General features: G+C 35.8%; 1 protein-coding gene across 1 annotated transcript; it reads left to right on the top strand.

The window, feature by feature from the left end:
* The first annotated feature begins 6,403 nt into the window (after positions 1–6,403).
* Positions 6,404–22,539, top strand: LOC106177668 (integrin alpha-PS1). The gene is made up of 22 exons (XM_087012517.1): positions 6,404–6,556; positions 6,850–6,895; positions 7,120–7,245; positions 7,717–7,918; positions 8,161–8,263; positions 8,518–8,659; positions 8,960–9,048; positions 9,338–9,633; positions 10,083–10,260; positions 10,454–10,606; positions 10,804–10,886; positions 11,116–11,266; positions 11,555–11,712; positions 11,999–12,082; positions 12,388–12,490; positions 12,780–12,899; positions 13,113–13,175; positions 17,623–17,763; positions 17,938–18,057; positions 18,495–18,599; positions 18,841–18,966; positions 19,406–22,539. Exons 1-22 carry the CDS (start codon positions 6,428–6,430, stop codon positions 19,514–19,516), a joined length of 2,829 nt encoding a protein of 942 aa, XP_086868643.1. The 5' UTR covers positions 6,404–6,427; the 3' UTR covers positions 19,517–22,539.
* Positions 22,540–22,770: the final 231 nt, after the last annotated feature.

Genomic DNA, 22,770 nt, shown 5'->3' with positions numbered 1-22,770 from the left:
CGTATGCTCTTGTAGCAATTATCAGCTTCACTGCTACTGTGTCTGACAAGCTAGGAAACCTCAGATGATGGATTGCTTGATGATTCAAGGGGCCCAGTGTCTAGATATGACTTAACAATGATGAATGTGTGTGTGTGTGTGGAAAAAATGAATCCTTGGAATATTAGACCTTGATTTCATGCATGATTTGATTGCATTCACTCTCTCTCTCCTTGACCTCATCAGTGACCTCAATCTAGGTCAATGCCCTGTCATACAATTGTACCTTCCTTCTCTCTCCCCCCCCCCCACACACACACTTATGCACATCAAATCATCACACAGCTACCGTCTTAACTGTAGCTGTCACATTTCATGTCACACATACATGAACAGTAAAGTGTGTGTTGAATGACCTGTTTACCTCAGGTAGCATTCAACTTGCCGTCATCACTCAGTAATGAGGTTACCAGCTGTGTGATGTAGGACACTACAACATGATAGATACGCCTGCCACAGCACTGTGTCCCTGTCATGTTAGACCAAGCTGGGGTTATACATAAGTAAAAGATTATTTTGTCTGTATTTCTGTTTCTATTTGGTTTATGTACAAGTTACATTTTCCCAGGCTACTTTTTTTCCCTCACTTATTTGGAACTCAACAGTATGTTTCATCCCATCATCTTATTACATGATATGTGGTATACCGTATAAACCTTGAAGACTTGGGACACATTCACATCGAGTTGAGCCATGGCTCTACAAAGCCACGACCTAAATATGGCGGACGTACATGAAAGGAAAAGTGCCTAATCTTTTAATAGTCTCTCTGCCTCTCTCATGCCTCCCCATATTTTTTACTCCTTTTTAAAAGTTTTCCACAAATCCACTTCCTCTTGTTTAGCTTTTTAATTTATTGGCTGTATCCACTGCGGATGTCCCATGCAGGCGGCACACTTACATAATGGCCAGGGTATTAAATACATTTCTCATAAATTTCTTTAAGTATTCTGGTGTGGACAGTATCACTAAGTTATCCTGCTTGCTGTGACAAGGTCCTTAACATCACACAACAGATGAAGTCAGTCCAACACTTTATGGTTGGAATGACCCATTAGATGTTGCCAAACCTTACATTTCCTATGTTTATTTATGATACAATGCCCATTTCATACAGCAGACATGATAAGTGACTATTTTGTTTAAAATTTTTTCTTTTTCATTCTTTCAATGGCAGTTGCAGGCTGAGGTAAATTTTCTCCAGTGACAACACAAACAAGTGCAGTTGCCTCCCAGCTGTCACTCCTTATATTATGTCCTCAACCCAGAATGAATTTGATATTTGTAGTAATTGGCTTGTCACAATGATTTCACTTATTGTCATTGACCAGTATTTAGCACCCTGACAACTGAAACATAGGCAGCCAGAGTGAGGTTTTGAACTGGAAAAATTGGGCTCTTATCAGATTAGCACTTACGTGAACTGTATTAGAGACATTTTTTAGTATCTATTTTTAAAAAAGGAAAAATGGCCTCCTGTGGTTTTCACTTAGTTTGGGTATCTAATCAACTTGCCAACAACTTGCCAGAAAATAGTTTGCTGATTACCAAAACTTTCTAAATAAGACTTGGTGAAAATAGAGCTGACAGGAGCCTCCCCTAGCAGTGGGGCCACTGAGCAGATTAGAACAAAATATAAACACAACCAGGCACTGTTGTAAATATGTCTCTGGAAAAAAAATTACACAGGTTTCCAACAGTGTAACAAGGCATCTCTGTGGAGAAATAGTTGGAAGGTTAGGAGGTCCTGCAGGAATAGGGGTACAGGGGGAAGTGCATGTGTTAACCTTACTATTAAACTAGAATGTTTGTCCTTCTCTGAAAACTGTCATGCTGTTATGGGTTATGGTTTGTGAAGAAAGCTGCTTTGTATAAAACGAAAAAGTGAAAATATTTAAAAAAAAAAGTGTAAAATCCTGTCTGGAATTTGTTTCATTTTGAAAATTGACTTTAATTTTAAGTTATTTTATATTCCCTGCAAACTTGAATCCCTTCTGATTACTGTTTATTCAATTAAAAACAAGAAAACAAATGTGTTTTCTTTAAATTTCTGTTCAAGTTTCCACAGGCACATTCTTACCATTAAATGTCCCAGAGATCTACTGCTTTGTATGTCAATTGTTAAGTACTAAAGGGAGCTGTGACACATGACATATTGGTTGTCTCAGGTGACATGGTGGCACCACCCTGCAGTGATAAATGCTCACCAGAGGCACTTGTAGTAGAAGCAGTTGGTAGCATTTCACTGGTGGAATTGCAATGAGGGCAACAATGTTCAAGTGGCGAAGATAGTCTTTCCAGGCATGCTTTAGCTTTATACTCGGGCTGAAAACGCCTCACAGCAATTCATATATGTAATGCCCTGGTTGGCAAGTATGAAGGGGAAAAACTTGGTGATTTGTTGTACTGAATTTATTTATTTATTTATTTATTTATTTATTTATTTATTTATTTATTTATTTATTTATTATTATTATTTTTTTATTATTATTATTATTATTATTATTTATTTTTTTTTTTTGTATATGTACAGAAAAAAGCTTAGGAATATTGGAGTTTTAGTAGGAGTGTTTGCTTATCTGATGGCTTGGAACTGATCCATCAGATCCACTTGACAAGTCAGGAAATATTTCTTTCTGGAATTTCTGAAGTATTCCCGCAGCCAGGAAATGTACGAGGCACTCTACAGACTCAGTGAGAAGTTAATGTACTTTAAGATGGAAAAGACTTATGATAAAAATTTATTAAATGGATTACCAGGAATCCCAGTTAATTGTTTGTGGTTGATAGAAATGATATGATGATTGTAATTGAAGTGGGAAAAGTGAGAGAAAGATAAAGAGAATTGATTGATAAGTATAGAAAGCAACAAGGCAAGCGCTCTCTCTCCCTCTCTCTCCTTCACTCATTTACTCTCTTTCTCTCTCTCACTCACACACACACACACAGAGAGAGAGAGAGAGAGAGAGAGAGAGCTAAACAGCCCCTACTTCTTCCATATAGGATAGAAAAGGCTTGCTCTGAGGTCTAGAGAAGAACATTTTATGTGTCTTACGTGGGAGGGAGCAGAAAGAAAAAAAATGAAAAATTGGTAGTTGTAGATGTCAGTCCATAAAATCAAATAGCACACTGTCCCTGTCTGAATTTACCACATAAGGCAATGCAGTAAGTCAGTATGTGTAGATTGTCTTTAGTAAGTCAGTCTGTGTAGAATGGGTTTGGCATGCCAGACAAGATAAACACAGAATGGAGTGTTATTACACTCCTTTGTTTTCACAATTTAGCAAAATACTTCAACTGTGATTATTGTGAGAGGGTGCCACTGGGAGTTAAAGATTGCAGAATTCTAAATTTAAAAGTAAATGTAACTTTTTTCTTCAGTAAATTGGATTGTTTTCTTGGGGGGGGGGGGGGGGGGGGGGGTCAGTTGCTCTATTTTTGTTCTCCAAACAAACAAGTGACTTATGCAGTTTATGCCAAAGGAACAGCAATTTTGTTGTATACCAGAAAATAAAATATTATTCTCTAGGTGTCTTTCCAAACATATTGTATTAGCCTAACTTAATATTCAATTTCTTATCAGACCTTTGGGGAGAATCAAGGGAAGTCAACCCAACAGAAGTTGACAGCTTTCCTGAATGCAGTGGCATATGGTAGCAGATCAAATTCAATAGAGTTGTCCCTAGAATTGCAGTGACAATGTTGGTCTTATGGCTCTTGGGGGGGGGGGGGGGGTGTGGAATAAAGCTTTTTTGTGCATGACAACCCAAGCAATAGATGCAATAGATGTACCTGATGTACCTGTACCTTTTGTGAACTAAATTCTTAATTAGACCTTGAGCCAGCAGAGATGGCACGTTCTCACTTACATCTGCCCATCTTGACTGGAAACAGGCCCCACATCTCCCTATCTACCTACCTCAGAGCATGGAAGTATATGGGATAAACTTCCATGCTCAGAGTGACATCAGGATTATACTGGGGACCCTCCAGCCCAGCAGACTCCACATCTTGACGTGGAGTTTGTTTAACACAGGTGGTGTTGGATTTCTGTGTTTTGTTTGAGTTTTCTATTACATCTGTCAGGGTCTAGTGAGGCAGCTATTGCTCTATTTTAAGTATTTTTCAGGGGGTGTTAAAAGCTATGTTAAGAGTTTGATGCTAAGTTATTCACCAGAATTAGTTAGTTGTGATAAGATTTGGGAAAAAATTAGAAATGTTCAATTTACACTGGCAAACAATTATTATCTAGATATTGTTTTTCCCCAAAATAGAAAAAAATTATAAAGACATGAAATACATAAAAGATACAGACAGGATGTCAAGGATCATATTCTTCAAAAGAAGAAAAAAAGTAGCCACTAATGTAAAACATTTGTTCCTGATAAATTCACACCCCTGACCTGGTGGTGACCCCACTACTGAGGCCACATCAAAGATACAGCCACTTATGGCGGGGGAGGGGAGAAATTGCCAGTTTCCTCTGTCTGTAGTGTTTACAAATTGTCCATCCTGGAGCTTATTTTATCTGTAAACTGGTCTTCTGCTGGGCAATTTATCTGATGGGCGATGTCCAAAATTTCAATCTTTGACTTATTATTGTTTTTTTATTTCCTTTCTTTCATTGATGTGTTTGTTATATTTTTCAAATTTTGATTTTTTATATATATTTAGAAATTAAACAAATAATACATTAATTACCAGGAAAATAATTCAGTTTATTAAATTATTAATAAGAAAAATAATTCAGTTTGTTAACAGTGATGAAAATTCCTTTGGTTAATTTTCAGTGGACAGAGAGCCATTTAGTTAATGACGATAATATATTTTTGAAAGAAAAAAAAAAATACAAAAGCAAGTATTATCATGCTCTGTGTCGCCACTGTACATATTTGGCTTCAAATATTAAAAACCATGTTTTATTTCATTCCAGAATATTGGTGGGAGCACCTAGAGCAGACTCAGTATTTGCAGATTTCTCAAGTATACAGCGACCAGGTGCTATCTATAGATGTCCACTTTCTACACAGACAGGAGACTGCCAGCAGCTAAATATAGATCAAAGTGGGTTGTGTTTTAGGGTGCTTTCACAATGAAATGAATCTTACTAGGTAGTTCGAACTGTCTATGTGGGGACTCTCGCTGAATGCTATCAGATTAAAAGATTAACACGTTTCCTCCTGCCATTGAGTAGAATACAGAAAAGTCAGTAGTTATACAAATATGTTGGAAACAAGATGACGCCTGTTAATCTGTTAATCTGATTGCTTCTGAATCAGTGATAGTCTGTGCAGAGTTAATTGGAAATACCTAGTACAATGGTTTCTTTGTGAACATACCAATGTTTTCAAAGTTTGATTCAGACAAAGAAGTCATGAGTTAAATGCCAAGATTATTACTTAAGTAAAATGTCATTTCTAATACTGCTTGGAAAGTGGGAGATAATTTTTAAGTAATTGTCAGTAACAGAATAAGAAAATTATTATTTTTAACTTCTTTCTTATGATTTTTCATTTTAACTTCCAGGTCAGAGAAGTATGGTGGCTCATTCCCAGAAGGCAAACCACACTTCTCTGATCTTCATGTTTAATATTTAATGTCATATAATTTTAAGGAAATAAATGTCTTGTTTCAGCTCCTACCAGTGAAGAAGATAAAGATGACCAGTGGCTAGGAGTAACGCTAAGTAGTCAGGGCCAGGCGGAGCTGTGGCTGTAAGTGGGGGATTACTTTAAGACTGGGTTCCCATAAACCTATCGTACTAGCAGGATCGATCTAACTCTGAAGGAATTCTTGTGAAATTGCATTCAGTTTAAGCTGCTAAAATGTCTGTCACGCCCACTAAAGCTGATAGGGGGGTAATTGACTTTTATTCATGCTTAAACTAAATGCAATTTAGGGAGAAACCCTTGGAGATAGATTGATCCTACTAGTACGATAGGGTATGGGAATGGTCCCTAACAATCTTTAGAACAGGCATCTGTGTGTGTGTGTGTGTGTGTGTGTGTGTGTGTGTGTGTGTGTGTGTGTGTGTGTGTGTGTGTGTGTGTGCGCGCGCGCGCGCGTGTGCTCGCTAGTGTTGGAGGTTGGGGGGGATTGGTCGGTTTAAAATGAAATAAATTAAATGCCCGTTCACAGTTTGTGGGGTAATAAGAATCAAAGTTTGATGTATGTTCGAATTTTTATACACTGAGACATTATTAATTAAATAATCAGTGATAAATTGGCATGAATAAATATCTTTTCAAATTTTGCCTAAGAGTGTTTCAGTGGAATGTTAGCTTATAGTCTGTAATGGATAACAAATACATGTAAAGACATCCTGTCATTGTTTTTGCAGACATGCGCTCACAGGTTAAAAAAGAGCCAGTTTAAATGGGGTTTTGGAATGTGTGTCATACTAACCAAGGAACTGAACTTCCAAAAGCGTATGGAACCATGTGAAAATAAACCAGTGGAGAACGGACATTTAGAATACGGCTACTGCCAGGCTGGTAGCAGTTTAGATTTAGCCCCCGTGAGTATACATCTCATGCAGAGTAAAATGATGACTCACTATCAATAAAGCAGTAATTTTTTCTCTAACATACTTAGTATTGAAATTGTTGTTTACCTTCATTAATATGCAGCTTTTTTTCTAAGGGCTCATTTCCCTTGACACTATTGAAATTACATAGAACGGTTCAACTCAACAAGGACTTTCCCTAAATGCTTTAAGATTACAGTCTGCCATGCAAGAGGGAAATTTAGGTATGTTTCAAAATGAATTCCTGAAAATAATGAAGTAAACATCACTGTTTCTTATTCTAGAATGGAGACTTGCTCCTTGGTTTACCTGGAATTGGAAATTGGAGAGGTGAGTTGATAAAATTATTTGGAATTTTATGAAGAGAGAGAGAGAGAGAGAGATGGTTTTAAGATTCACTGACGGAGCCATTGGTCAAACAGCATGCACTCTGCTATGTTAAAATAAGTTCATCAATTTAGAAATGATAAAAGGTGTCAGTTTTTTTTTTTTTTTTTACAAACTAGCTTTTTATTTATTTTATTTGCTCATTCCTTATCTTTATTCACTTGCAGGTTCACTTTTGAAGAGCACAGTTTTAAGAGGTCTGAACATAGATAAGAAGACATATTCAAGTCTTGCTCTCGAGCCCAAGCCTACTGATACTGCCGTACCTCCTGTGGGTATTAATTCTTATTTAGGTGAGTAGTAACAATGGTCTTTACACTGTTGACCAGTTATAGTGTATATTTAAAAAGAAATAGATATGATTATATATTTTCATATTGGATTGTTAAAGATAATTAATCTAAAAAACTGAAATGAAGTCTCAAACTGCAAACATGGTTGCATATAGTCTACTTGTTGGTGGTGGTTTTGTCAAGACTCTTGCACTTGGTGCTTGATTTACAATATTCTTTTGGTTACGCCCTAGGTTAAGATTTCCTTTAAGCAAATTGCAAGATAAAATAAGTAAGTTTTTCTAGGTCTTCAATTATTTTGGATATCATAACAGGGTAAGCTAGGTCGGGTTTTTTTTTTTTTTTTTTTTTCTAGATCTCTTTCATATTTGTTAAACTCATTACTGTTGTACAACTAGGCCAGTTATTTTCTAGGTGTCCCTACATTTCAGAAATCATTACTATTACTTAATAAGATAAATTTTTTTCCAGGTCTCTCTACAACCTATGGTAAGCTGATCAATGGTCAGGACACATTTGTGGCAGGTGCCCCGCGCAGCCAGAACTCAGGCCAGGTGGTCCTGTTCCGTAAACCTGTGTCTGGAAGTATTCTGGAGTGGGAGCCAGAGTACATTCTGACAGGGAGCTCAATGTATGGATATGCCGTGGCTGTCATTGATCTGAATAACGATAAGTGAGTTAATCTCTCTTTCTCTCTCTCTCTCTCTCTCTCTCTCTCTCATTTTAACTTAGTAAAGGTAAGCAAGTGCATGTGAGTCATGCATGTGATTCTGTCAGTAAGCAAAGTGATTCTGTAAGTAAGCAAAGTGATGGCATTTATCATGCTTTTTAGTTTCAACAAAAATAATCTTCAGAATCGGTGGCTATATTTGAATTCCGTTGGAACTTTGCAATTTTATTATTTGAACTTTTCAGGTTAGACGATCTAGTGATTGGTGCACCATATTACGTAGATAAAGATCAGCGTCAAGAGAAGCGTGCAGGTGGAGCCATCTATGTTTATTTAAATGGCCCTGGGGTAGGTCTTCTGAAATAAAACTAGATAGTTAAGAAGGGCTGATTCTTGGCAGATGATTTTGAAAAAGGGGTCATTTTTGAAGATCACATAAGGATTTCAATGTTTTTTCTGTAACACGTTTTATATTGTTGAATACTGCTGGATGAGATGTAGATTTTTAGTATATGAACGTTGATAGATTTTGATTTGGAATTTCCAGGAATTTGTGAAAAGTGTTACACTTTTAAACATCCCAAGTACTCTGTATTTTCCAGGGAATTACAGACAGGACAGTACCAAAGACAATTTTAGGTCGCAAGATGACAGAGGCCGACTGCGCCAAGCTGACTTGTGAGCATGCTCAGTTTGGACTGTCACTAGCAAACATGGGGGACATTGACAATGATGGATATGACGGTATGAACTCCAGTATATTCAGACTGCTTAAAACAATTATTGCGTGATAAATAAATTGAAAGGTCCAGACTATGACCTTGTATGCCTTGTCAAATTTAGATAGCAAATGTAGCATTTTTTTTTTTTTTTTTAGGTTTTTTTTTCTTTTCATTATGTTTCCAATAATTATTCATTCATATTACAACTGACAGAAAACTGGCAGTTCATAGCCAGTGGACATCCCAACCTCTCTGATCCTATGCTGAAATGATATTAATATACTGTTATCGTTACTAAACTAATGAATTCATTTTCCTCCAGATCTGGCTGTTGGTGCCCCATTTGAAGGAGATGGAGCAGTGTACATCTACCATGGCTCACAGAGTGGGATCCAGGAAGAATACTCTCAGGTAGGGGTACAGCTTGGCTATATGGCACTCAGTGTGGGAATGAAAATAGAGTGGCTATTTAGCCCATTTAAGGCAGTGTCTTAGATTTTGTTTTTTAATTAATCAATTTATTTATTTTGAAATAGGTTATGAAAGTTATGAACAGTAATGGATAACTAAGAACATAGTTAAATAAATATTAAAGGTGGAGACTGTTGATACATAGGTACTTTTATAATTTGATTACATTTTTATGTATCTGGTTATTATATTTTGAATTAGTTTTAATACTAGATTTTACATATTTCAGAGAATTGAGGCCAGTGACCTTGCCCTTCCTTCTGGCATGACAGCACCCACGTCCTTCGGCTACTCCCTCTCAGGAGGTCGTGACCTTGACAATAATAAATACAACGATCTTCTTATTGGTGCCTTCCAATCTAACACTGCCATTTTACTCAGGGCGCAGCCAATTTTAAGAATTTTGGTGAACTGGCAAGACCAGCCGTTTAAGATTGACCCTGAGAGTTACGAGTGCAGTGACGGTACAAAGCTCAGCTGCGCCATCTATAGGTTTTGTTTCAAATATGTAGAGCCAACCAACAGGTAAGAAGACAATATTTGTAAAGTAAAAGAGAATTTAGTGAATATTAATGATAATAAATTTATTTTAAGTCTAAAATCCATTTCTTAAATGTTCACTTGACTTTACATAAAAACAATTGCTTAAGAACTCAATTTCTGAAATTTGAAAAAGAAAATTGTAAAAAAGATAAAAATGGCCTATTTCTCATATAAATAGAAAATACAGGTAAGATTATCCATAATAAAATTTCATTAAAAGAAATGAATAGGATTAATATGTTAAATAATGTTTTAATATAATTTTAATATTAGAGTTTATAGAAAAGTTTATTAGATGTTGTATTTTATCATGATTGAGTTGATATTTTATGAACAGAAAACGTTTCCAGTTGCCTGTAATTCTTCAACATTAATGCTATCCCCTCCTCATCATTCAGTTTTACATTTTACCCTTGCTCTGTTTATCTCAGCTTCAGGGACTCCATTAGGATGCAGTACACCTTCACGGTGGACTCCGACAGTCAAATCCCTCGCCTGAAGTTTGCCAATCTCCCCCAGGATAACATGAAGGACAGTGAGGTGACACGCACTGTGGACCTGGCTGAGGCAGGGAAAGATGTCTGCCTGTCTGAGATAGCCTATGTCAAGGTGAGAGAAATGGGTCAAGGTTAGTAAGGTTGGTGCATAAAATTTGGCACATTGGGGTCAAGGATGTTATACCCAAATCAAATTTAACTGCACTTTGTCAAATTTGGTAGAATAAAAATAAGGTCATGATGAAAATTTTACATTGTTTCGGTCACTTAATTTAGCAATTTCACAAATGGTGTTAATATTTCAGAATGGCACCAAAGAAATCCTGCGCCCGATACCATTTATGCTTAAGTGGTCACTACAGGAGAAGACAGTGCCACAACCAACTATAGGGGGCGCTCTGCCCAGGATGAACGACTATCCTATCATAGACTCTGACAAATCAAAGGAAGAATTTACTGTAAGTGTGGCATAAAATTTAGTTTGACTATCTGTCTTTGCTTACTAACCTTATGATTTCGGATGTCTTGAAAATATATAAATGCAAAAGAAAGATTCTTTACTTTATTGATATGTTTTTTTATCTGTAGTTTAATCTTTTTGGAAAATAATTGTTTAACGTGCAAAGTTCTGAGATTTCTTTTGTTCTGATTTCAGGCCACATTTGTGAAGAAGTGTGGTTCTGACGACCAGTGTCACAGTGACCTCAGGGTTTTTGCCAAATTTAGAAAACTCCAAACGTAAGTAGGAGCTTTATTTTCTTTCTGCACTTTCCATATATATTAAATGGGTCAAATGTATATGAAGCTAACTGAGAAGTTAAAATAGGCAATTACATTCCATTTCAAAAACAGCATGCCAGCACTTGGGACTTCATCAGTCACACTGAAGTTACGTGGTATAGTGAGAACTGTTCACTATAACATTGTCCCAGAACTTTCGTCAGAATACCATTTTGTCTTATTTCAGTGATAAGGATGGTACAGTTGTTCTGAAGCTGGGAGAGGACAAGGAAGTCTTGCTGGACATTGATTTCAGCAACATGAGGGAGTCGGCGTACCTTGCCACCCTGACCATTACACACCCGCCCAGCTTTTCTTATGTCGGGGTAGAGGGCAAGGTAATCTTTCTCTTTCTCTCTCTCTCCTCCCCCCCCCCCCCCCCCCCCCCCCCCCCCCCCATTGGCATGATTTTTTTTTTCGGAAATTAAATCTGCCACTGCATAGGATACTTTTTATATTACTTAATTCATAAACCTCACTTCATGCTGCAATTCTGTTTTCTTTATTTTCAAAGATAGAAATCTGACTACACTATGCTGTTAATATTTTAAACATGTTAATGTGCTTTTTTCTGCCATCTAATGTGTCATACATAACCTGTTCACTGTATTGTTGCGATATTCCAGACTCGCGTCTGCACACGTCCCATTCAAGATGAGCCAAGGCGGGTGTGTGACATGGGCAACCCCTACGCACAGGGAGCCTCAGAACTGCTCACGCTGAAGTTTAGCACAAACAAAGTGACTCCTCAGGATTCCTTGATAATTGACATACAGGCAAACACGTGAGTGTCCATTTGTGATAGAGCTGTTTGATAGTTTGTTTTCTTTTTTTTTTTTTTTTTTGGGGGGGGGGGGGGCTGGTGACTTTACTTAGGTATGGTGCAGAAAAGGTAATCCCTGTGTCACTTTTATAAAATAAGCAAACAAATATCTAGTAAGTCCTTCAAATATATATTGTTTATGTAGGCAATTATATGTAAAAATAAAGGTACTCATTGGAAAACAGTTTCAAAACCTAATGGCTTTGTTTATGCACTGTACATTCACACATTTCTACTTGTCTTTCAGTACCAGCTTTGATGTAGATGAGGGGAACAACAAGTTTTCTTTGTCTCTCAGACCCATCATAGAGACAGATATGTTACTGAGAGGGTGAGTACAATGACATGGATATTTTTTTTACACTAAATAAATGAAGTGTATTGATTAATTACTTTGTCTTTTTATTATTATCCGCTTTATTTTTGCTTTTGTTTGTTGAGGGACTTACTCAAAAAGGTTAGAACAGATGATAGGCAGTCCATGACATATCATTGAACCCTGCTTTAATGTAATCTGTATTCATATTGTATGTGTCCATATATCCTGATTTAAGATACTGAACAATTTATGATGTAAGTGGCTCAGTTTTTGTATTTAGTGTATAATTTTATCGTCTATTGTCTTCCCCTTTGCAGAGGGTCAGCCCCAGAGCAGTTGTTCTACAGTGGCAAAGTTGTCGGGGAAAGTGAGATCAAGTATGAGGAACAAATCGGAAAAGAAGTTAACCATACTTATGAGGTATAGATATTTAACCTTTATATATATATATTGATATTTGGCAATATTGTCTTAAAAGTTCTGTTTTCTACATTGTTGACATTTTGATATTTTAACTGATACCTAGCCCTGATGCTCGTATAAAGATTCATGATCATGAGTACATTGTGTTGGCCAAGTATTTCATTGATTCCTGTTTATGCTAGGGCCTACATACAAATCAACTAAAAGAAACACAAATTCCCTATAACTCTCCATTTACAATCACAACACTATACTATAATACAGATATTTTGTTTTCTATCATCAGATCATCAACAATGGCTCAGGCACAGTAGAGAGAGTAAATATCATAGTCAAGTGGCCATATGAGGTGGCTAATAACTATGAACAGGGCAAGCACCTGCTGTATTTAGTTCATACACCCATAGTAAGTATTGAATCTGTATGTGTGTATTGACAGCATGTGTGTGTGTACATGTAATGCATAGGGGAGAACAGTACATATAAATATACATATGGAGAGGTTAAAGGGTGAGAAGGGTGATTGCATTAGTAGGATAATATCTAAATTATGAGATTATAATATGTTTTCTATACACCTTGCAAGTTTTAATCAGTACAAATTTTTTATTCATTTTAGGTGGAGGGCACTGTTGGCAAGTGTAACATGAAGCCAGGGCAAGTGAACCCTCTTGGTATTAAAGTAAGTATACTTTTATCAGGCTATTTTATGGAAAATATAGGTTTGATTCTTATCTTTATGTTATGTACATCAAAATATTTACCAATAGTTTGATTTATAGGGGACATCTTATTCTGAGAGAAGACAGACTTTCTTTTGACTGTTATCTTACAAAAGGATGTTCATTAGGAGGTTCACCTATATTTTCAAGAGCATTGAGTCCTTTTGAACCCAGTTGAATTTGCAGTAGCCCACTGTAATTGGAAAACTGAGTCTATTTTAGCAAAAAGTAACAATTGCCTAAGCTTTCAGATGGAGTGTTGATTGATTAAGTGTATTACCACAGATTTATTCTGAATTTAAGTAGGCAACAATTTCTGGCTTGAAAGCTGAAAAAGACATTCAAAAAATCTTTTGTCTGAAAAATATTTTTGTAAAGTGTAGCCCAGATTTGCACAGATTAAAGTTAACACGTTACTGAATAAGATTTATGGGGCGTAAAAGGAAGAAGGAAAAGTACTGAACACTGCTTTTATGTAATCACACATTTCCTAGAAGTGCAGTTTGCTTAGCAATTTTTACAGGTACAATGCTATATTTGTTTTGCTTTTGTGGTAATAGATCTGTGGAATTGGATATGTTATGCTTACATTTCAGAAAATTTTTTTTTCATGTGAAGATGCTCTTTTATTAGCTTTCAGCTTACATACATTGTGCTGTTAAGAGCTACAAATTTTGTGTTTCACATTTGGTCTGGGGTAAAACATGCTTTTGTTAATTAGAATTCTAGGGCGTGACATGATATTGATTTAATTTTTAAGGGGCATTGCTTTAAGAAAAAAGGACAGAGTATATATCAACTTCTTGCACTTGCTTCTTGCTAAATTGCAGATCTGAAATAAAAAATAATGGTTTTGCTTTATTGTGTCTGCTTTTTGCCAACTGCAAACACAGGTCAAAGATCATCCATACCTCCACCCCAGAAACTACAGTTTGGGTGTAAGTTGGGAACAGGACATATTGTTGCTGTTTGGTTGCTTTGTTTTTATCTCTTCTACTTTTTCATTGTTATATTATTGTGATGCTCACAGTGTTTTACCTTACAGTTGTAAAAGAGTTACTCAAAGTTGTTGGGTCTATGTGTGTAATGAAGCATGTTGGATGCTGTGTACGGAAGAAGACTTTTCTATGTTGTGTTTCCAGGCAGGCAGAGTTGACCTAAGTTGATAAAGACCCAACTCATCTGACAGACTCAATGGCTTTAGTAATATTATGATTAGCTCACCATAGAAAACTAATATAAAGATGCATTATCTCAGTTATTTTGAGAATAGATGGGGGATAAAAGAGGGTTTAGGCTGACTGTCTGTGGTGAGCTAATCGTCATTGGACAGCCTGTGAGACAGAAGGATTTAGATTGGCTTTCTGTGGTGACCTAATCGTAATGGGGTGGTCATGGGAGTTGGGTCATAGTGAGATAAGTTCATCCAGTTTGACTGAAAACAAGACATCAAACCAACAGTTCACCTTGTATCTCCATCAAGCAAATAAATGTGCTTGTCTGCCATTTTATTTGCCAATGGCTCACGTAGAATAGTCTTCTACTGTGTGCAGCATAAGTGTTTTGTATTGAGACATGTGGAATGGGTAATAGTTTGTTTTTTTTTACCATCTTTCTCTTTCTCAATAGTAATATCTTCTGTGATAATGATATTAGTTTGTAGTATGGTAATATTTTGTCTAAGAAAGAAAGTGATAATTTAAAAAAGGAATGGAAGAAGGGTTACTTTGATTAAATTAGTACCCCATGATGTATAGCCCGATTTTTGTCACAAAAATGTATTTTGAGATATATCTGTTACAATATGTTCCATAATTTGTTATCACCAATTGCTTTATACGTATTTTACAGTAGACTAGCAAATAAAGAGTTGTACGTAACGTGAAATTCTGTAGCGTTATTTCTACTTGTAGCTTATTTGTACTTGTTATCTATCTTCAGTAACTGTTGTCACTTTTGCACAAGTGTTTTACTTCCACAATTTGATGTTCTTTTCCTTGGTCACATCATTGTTTATGTGGAGATCACAAGTGTATTAACGGTCTTAGCAGATTCAATGTCAGTTGTTATGTGTATTTGTATTTTATGTCGAAGGGAAGATGAAATTCACCCTAAAGTTGAGCCTTAGTTTAATGACACACATGCACACACATTTTTCTTCATTTGCACAGCTTGGTTTTCATATTTAAGCCATTCACTACAGATACGTTCTTAGATAGTAGATGTTAAGATAATTGTACCACCAGCGTTAGCGCTGGCGGTACACATGGTTTCGGTCCCGTCCGGATCGTTCCGCCGGCTCCGCCGGCTCCGCCGGCTCCGTTGGCTCCGCCGGACGGCTACCGTTACCGCTTCTCCTCCTAGACGGTAAGGGCCCCCGTACCCATCTCATGGATTTAGGTCACCTATAATCTCAACTCGTTCCACGTAAAATTTGGGCTTTGTCGGTATTGGGGTTTGGGTGTGGCACTCATTGCAATGCACCCTTGTCTAAAAATGGCAAAATTAAATGCTAATTATCTACCCTACGGAAGGAGTTATGGGAAAAATTTCTATAGACGGCTTTCCAAAAGTCATATGTGTAGATTTCAAATATACCCTTGGATTTGACCTTTGACCTTTACTTCAAGGTCAAATGGGCCAAAATTTTCAAAAAAATGAAATTTTTTACGAAAAAAAAATTATTTGCCCTGTTATTCAGACACCACACAGACTTAACCAATAATATTATTGGAAGGTGTTACCCTTCAGGTCATCTTTCATCTCCATGAATTTGGGGTCAATCGGTGCATTTTCACGGGAGTAGCGGCCATAAGATACCGAAACTGAAAACTGTCTCTAATTCGGGAACCGTTAATGCTAGAGACCCATTCTTTTTTGCATTTTGTAGAGCATGTAAAGCCCAACACTGGAGGTGGTCTCGGTTTTTTTGTATTCCATACGGTTTTCGAGTTACGCTGTATCAAAAAGTACATATTGGTGGTAAAAGCAAAATGTGCAGTACGGTAATGGATAATAAATTTTGAACTCTGGAAAAATAAAACATAAGGCTTGGCAAAGCAGACAACTTGTGTTCAAAAATGACATTATTTCATCAAATTTGAACTTCTGAAACTTCAGAGCACCTCCTATTTCAAGAATTTTGACCAAAATGACATTTTCTTTATTTTAATTAATTTTTTCTGTACGAAATTTAAGGCACATTATGGTAACTCCAAAATTATAACATTTAGTCCCTTATATCTCCAAAACTGGCAGAGATAGGTCCATAGTTACTATTGAAGTTGAATAGGAAGTCATATACTGGCAATCTTACTGTGACCTTGAAAGTGACCTTTGACCTACTTTTCACCATGAACTGAACTTTGCAAATTTTTCTTCCCTTTTATCTCCAAAACTGGCAGAGATAGGTCCATAGTTACTATTGAAGTTGAATAGGAAGTCATATACTGGCAATCTTACTGTGACCTTGAAAGTGACCTTTGACCTACTTTTCACCATGAACTGAACTTTGCAAATTTTTCTTCCCTTTTATCTCCAAAACTGGCAGAGATAGGTCCATAGTTACTATTGAACTTGAATAGGAAGTCAAATACTGGCAATCTAAATGTGACCTTGAAATTGACCTCTGACCTACTTTTCACCATGAACTGAACTTTGCAAATTTTGCTTTCCTTTTATCTCCAAAACTGGCAGAAATAGGCCCATAGTTACTATTGAACTTGAAAAGGAAGTCATATACTGGCAATCTAAATGTGACCTTAAAATTGACCTTTGACCTACTTTACACCATAAACTGAATTTTGCAAATTTTGCTTTCCTTTTATCTCCAAAACTGGCAGAGATAGGTCCTTAGTTACTATTGAACTTGAATAGAAAGTCATATACTGGCAATCTAAATGTGACCTTGAAATTGACCTTTGACCTACTTTTTATCATGAACTGAACTCTGCTAATTTCTTTCTCTTTTAACTTCAAACTTGACAGAGATAGGTCCATAGTTACTCTTGAACTTGAATAGGAAGTCATATACTGGCAATTTACTGTGACCTTGAAATTGACCCTTGACCTACCTTACGAAGAACTTAAATTTGATTGTACCATATATATTTTTTGCAATAGTTAAAAAATTCTTGTTGATTGCATTTTTACAGCTTGTCAAGCACAAAACTGGTGGCTGTGTCCCTTATTTTGTGTATGTGGGGGTCTATACGAATGCGCTTGCTCCAGCTGGTGGTACAATATTCGGAGGCGGTATCGCCTCTCTGATCCTCTAGTTTTATATACATATATTGTACAAAAGTGCATATTTTTTCACTATTGATCTTTGGAATATATGAAAAGGTTGTTTTATTATTTTTTTTTCATTCTGTAGATACTCTATGGTATATATGACATCTTTTTCAGTCAAACAGAACCACAGGAACCACCGCAAAGCAAGATGGCGATGTCATCAACTACAGCAAGAGGCGCAGGAAGAGAGAGATGGTTGTACCCGCCAGAACTCAAAAAGACGAGAGCGGGAGGGAGGTCAAGGTCGTCACTATGGTGAGTCTTTCAATCAGGATGACGTCCTAGACAACTCTCAGGGGGAAAGATTAGGTAGTGTTCATACTTAAATTTTGATTACCTTCATCGATGTATTTTTTGTCTAAAAAAAAAGTCCTCTGAATAATATTTCCCATCCTGTGGGTGGTCTAATGGTATATGAATTGGTTCCAGGACTGTCAAGCTGGGACTGCTAAGTGCATCACATTCAACTGCAGTATAGGGAAGATGACAACTGGAGACAGTGCCTTTGTTAGGGTCACAGCTAGACTGTGGAATAGCACTTTTGTCGAGGTAAATATAGTCCTGTTGTGGATTGGTTAAAATGGGATTCTGTGAGTGTCTTGTTCTGTTGCTTTTGTAAGGTTCACTATATGTGGGAATGGCACATTTGTTGGGCAAATACATTCTTATCATTGATTGGTTAAAATACTGTTGTAATTTTATAAAACTATAAATATAATGTAATGTAAAATACAGGGATGGTTACAGAGATATTTTCTGACAGTCCTCCAAATTATCTTTGTTGTGCCTTTCTCCATTTTGACCTTCTTCCGACAGAAAAAATTAGATCCCTGTCTATTTAAACTTTAAAAATTCTGGCCACCTGCCAGAAGACAGTCTTTATCCGCCATTGAAATATGATGTAAATATGATACAGTCATTCTTGTTGTATGATTGAAATGATAATGTAAACTATTTTTAAGATTTAAAGATGTTTCTCTTTCTAGGACTATGCCAATGTTGACTATGTTGAAATATTTTCTTATGCAAGACTAGAGATTCCAGCAGAATTAAATATTATCCAGCTCAAAACAGAAAATGATGACACAAAAGTAAGTTAAACTGAGCAGTTGTATGAAAAAAAATCATTTTAATTCAGAAGAGTGCATGTTTTGGGGAAAGGGGTTTCTATGATTAGTTTTGAAAGGATTTTTTTTTTAATTTTATAAAATATATTAATATAATTTGCAATGAGCATTTGGTAAAATTTCAATGGGTCTCTTATAGTTCTTGTAGATTTTTTTTTTTTTTTTTTTAGCAGTTGTTAATTAACTTGTTTCTATGTCAATGCAGGTAAAAACCAAAGCAGAACCTCGATTAGGTCTGGCTCCTAAATCGGACGTCGCCTGGTGGATAATAGTAGTTGCTGTGGCAGCAGGAATATTATTACTGGTTATACTCATCTTAGTTTTATGGAAGGTAAGAGATGAATTCTACATCACTGGCCAGGCCTGAATTTTTTTAATGAGATATGAATATATTCTTTCATGTCTGCAGCATCAGCTTAGTAAATCACTTTTTACTTGGGTGAATCTTTTGAAAAAGACAACAGGAAGTGAAAAAGACTGTATTCCTTTGTAACTGTTTAAACCTGTATGAAGCTGATCATCTGGAAAACACTTGAATTTTAAAAAATTGTCTTTAGTTTGATAATTGTTTGATTTCTTTTGTTGGTTTCTCAAAAGAAGGTATGTTTATAGAATAATAAAGTTGCAAGTGACCTAATTGAATATAGTTTTCTTAGTCGTCAATTAGTTCAACCACATTAATACACATTGTATGATCTCCAGTCAAATATTTAGATTGCCTTTCAGCATTTTGTTGAATAATCTCGCTAAATTTTCTATTTGCTTTACAGCTTGGTTTCTTCAAGAGGCGACGACCAGAGTATGAAGATATGAATGCCACACATGCTGTACGCGTTGAAAAGAAGACAAAATACGATAAAGTAGCATCAGACGATTTCTAACCTGAGAGACAACAACACCTGAATGGATATACTTAACTCACAATGGATATTGAGGAAGGCTGAAATGTGAAAACAAATAAAAAGATGGATGTTGGATGTCTTGGCCAAATATTGCTCCCTAGATGGAGCTGTCTAGAGGAGAGCTCTTTAAGATGTTAAGCTATGAAGATTGTAAGTGAGGATTGTTGAAAGTGAAATGTTTTCTGTCTTAGACAGAATCGACTGACTGCATGTTGCCAAATATGTGGAATTACGTGAAAATTTAAAAGGAGTTGAAGATGAAATTTAGGATGTAAGATTTAAACATGAATCATTTATGTCATAATAGTCATTTTGAGTGTGATATGGTGTCATTCTCATTAATTAATTAATTAATAACAATAGCTCACTGTGTGTCTGATAAATTATTAAAATTGATATAAATGAGAATGAAATATGAGTGCCTCCATTATAAATGTAAAATTAGAGGTATTTCAAATCAGACGAGAAATCCAATTTTACATTTTTGTTTATATTCCAAATGAGGAGAAAATGTTTCATTGTTTTCATCATGAATATCATTGACATTTATATTCTCCACTAAGGTAGAATTGTTCATCTTTAGTTTGATATACATTATAATGTGGGATCGCATTTTTTCTCAAGATCTTCACATATGAGCTGTAGTTACACCACTGCCTTTTAGCCTCATTTCACATTAAGCAGAATACTATACTGGACTGGACTACTTTGAGAGATAGACAAATTAATAACCTGGCTGTTAAATAAACTCAGTTTCCCCACCCCACCCTGCCCTTGGCACAGCCAGTTAATTAACTAATTAACAGCAAGAAGTGAACTTTATGAGAATTTGCTCACACTCACATCACCATCCTCTCTGTGCTGGTGTGGCACGTAAGGCATCCATTCGCTATTTGAATTTGCCAAGGAGATTTTAACTCTTTTTCACTGTATAATTCCATTTTAGGCCCTTTCATAGTAGACTTGTCCAGTTAAGTGTACCAGTAGATACAAAAAGGGGTCTCCAAGCCTTCAGATACCAGTTCTTCAGTTCACATACTTACTCCTGTGTTGTTGTTATTATATTTAGGTTGTGACAGCTGTGCACATATTATTATTATAAGAATTGATAAAAAGAATAAACTCTAACATAACTAGTGTTCATTTCCTCCTTCAGCTAGACGCTGTAAAATGTACATGGTTGTCTGAAGTTTTTGTTTCTTATGGAATTGAATTACAAAGACAGAGATGATAGTAGTTCTGATGATAGTTTTAGTTTGTGATATCTTCATTGCAAGACATGAAGCTTGTTGGTCTATGTAGTGTGTGGTAACAAGCTACAATTTAATGTTTTTTTGTTTTTTTTTTTAATGCAAAAGCTTTACTACATGACAGACATATATGCCATTGAAGTTGTTATTATGCACGGAGATAAATAGCATCTCAACATACCACCAAAATACTTCAGGTTTCCTTTCCTGATCTCAGACTGCCTTTAAATAGCATTGAAATGGTGATAGATGACTATACATTGCTAGTACAATTTCTGATATTCATATTGAGGTGGACAATTAGTTAGTCTAAACATTCAACTAAAGTGTCTTATTGCTGGAATTTAGTAGGCTAAATCAAGATGGTACAATCTACGTAGAATTTGTAAAATGTGAAAAAATGAAGATGTGAAGTGATGTTTTTTATAAGCTTTGCTGTAGATATGTGTATAAATAGTAACATTAGTAGTAAGACTACAGCCTGTATATTTGCTACAATGATTTTTTGTAAGATGTAAACTTTGTAAAGTACAAGATGTAATATGTAGATGATCATATGATAGTGTAGCTTATTGCTTGCTAAATAACACTAAGTTTATTATGCTTAAGTTAAAAAATAATTAGGCATGTTTAAGTTAGTTTTTCTTTGAGATTTTATGATGAATGTGCTGGAAAAACGTATATATCACATGAAAATATGGATAATATACTATAAAATATTAATGAGGAGAATCCTCATGACTGATATATAAGTAGTTTGACTAGTATGTAATATAAAAATCTTTGCTTATTTTATAGACAGAGTGGACTGAACATTGTATGTCAAGGTATTTGTAACGCTGCTATAGAACCGATCATTTCTTTTTTTTTTTTTTTTTTTTTTTTTTAAAGTCATTATTATGGTCTTGTGTAAAGTACTGTGGTAATAGCTGCAAATTTAAGATGATTGTTCATGTTTTTTATTACGATATTAGCTATTTTATGTGTTACAGTGACTAAGGTACAATTGGTAGATTCAACGTATTCGCCCAACCAAATTAGACTTATTTTTAAAATCAAGACAACAGGGCCACGGAGAGAGCAGTACGGCAGTCGACAGGTACGAAGACGTCCGAGAATGGCCGAAGTCTTCCTGCATGCATACGTGACGTATTTCCACTTTCTGTGGAAGTCGTATGTAGGCAGCCTCGTGTTTTATTACAGAAAACGGGAACCACTGCCAAACACCTGTGGAATAATATTTCTGAAATTCTGGTGTCATAAGTAATATTTATTTTAATTTATTTTCTTTTTTATTATCAGCTTAGAGCCATAGAGCAGACATTATACATTGGACTAATACTCTGAAGTATAGTAGAAAGACCGAACACATTAGACGAAGTATTCAACTTCGTGTCCATGGCATTTATCCATAGAAATATTTTGTACACCTTCATTATACATAGAATGATCTGAAACCATGTGTCAAACATTTCCTAGCTGATGGTATGAGGAATGTATTTCATTCTGGTAATACGTTCTTGATGGCATGCAAGCCATATGCTATAGACATTAGCACTCTGGTAAGGTACCTTCACTCGTGCAATGCATTTGAATTATTTTAGACAGTCCAGTTTTATTACTTGAATATGTAGCGTAGAGTACGTGACGTTCATATCAATTATATGCATTTGCAGTATAAGCCATGCATTTTTGTATCAAGCCTAGCGCACGACCAGTGTTTTATAATAAAACGATCAGTAAAAACACTGATGAATATGTTCTGTTCTTAATGTAAATGGTGAATATGATTGAATTTTATCTTTCAACTTAAATAGCTTTGAAGTGGTAAGTTTCTGATAAACTGTCAAGCAGCCCTACGCGCCGCGTCACACTAACCTCACGTGTTAAACACATAGAAACCTTTCATCTCTGTGACATCCATTTATAAATGCTTTTTTTTAAAGTACAAGCATTGGCAAAACTGGTTCATCTTGCTTACCA

Source organism: Lingula anatina, chromosome 5 (genome assembly GCF_051362555.1).
Source record: "Lingula anatina isolate TDL-2025a chromosome 5, LinAna3.0, whole genome shotgun sequence".
Lineage (NCBI taxonomy): Eukaryota > Metazoa > Brachiopoda > Lingulata > Lingulida > Lingulidae > Lingula > Lingula anatina.
The sequence above is the reverse complement of the archived record's forward strand: the minus strand, read 5'-3'. Positions and strand labels throughout refer to the sequence as shown.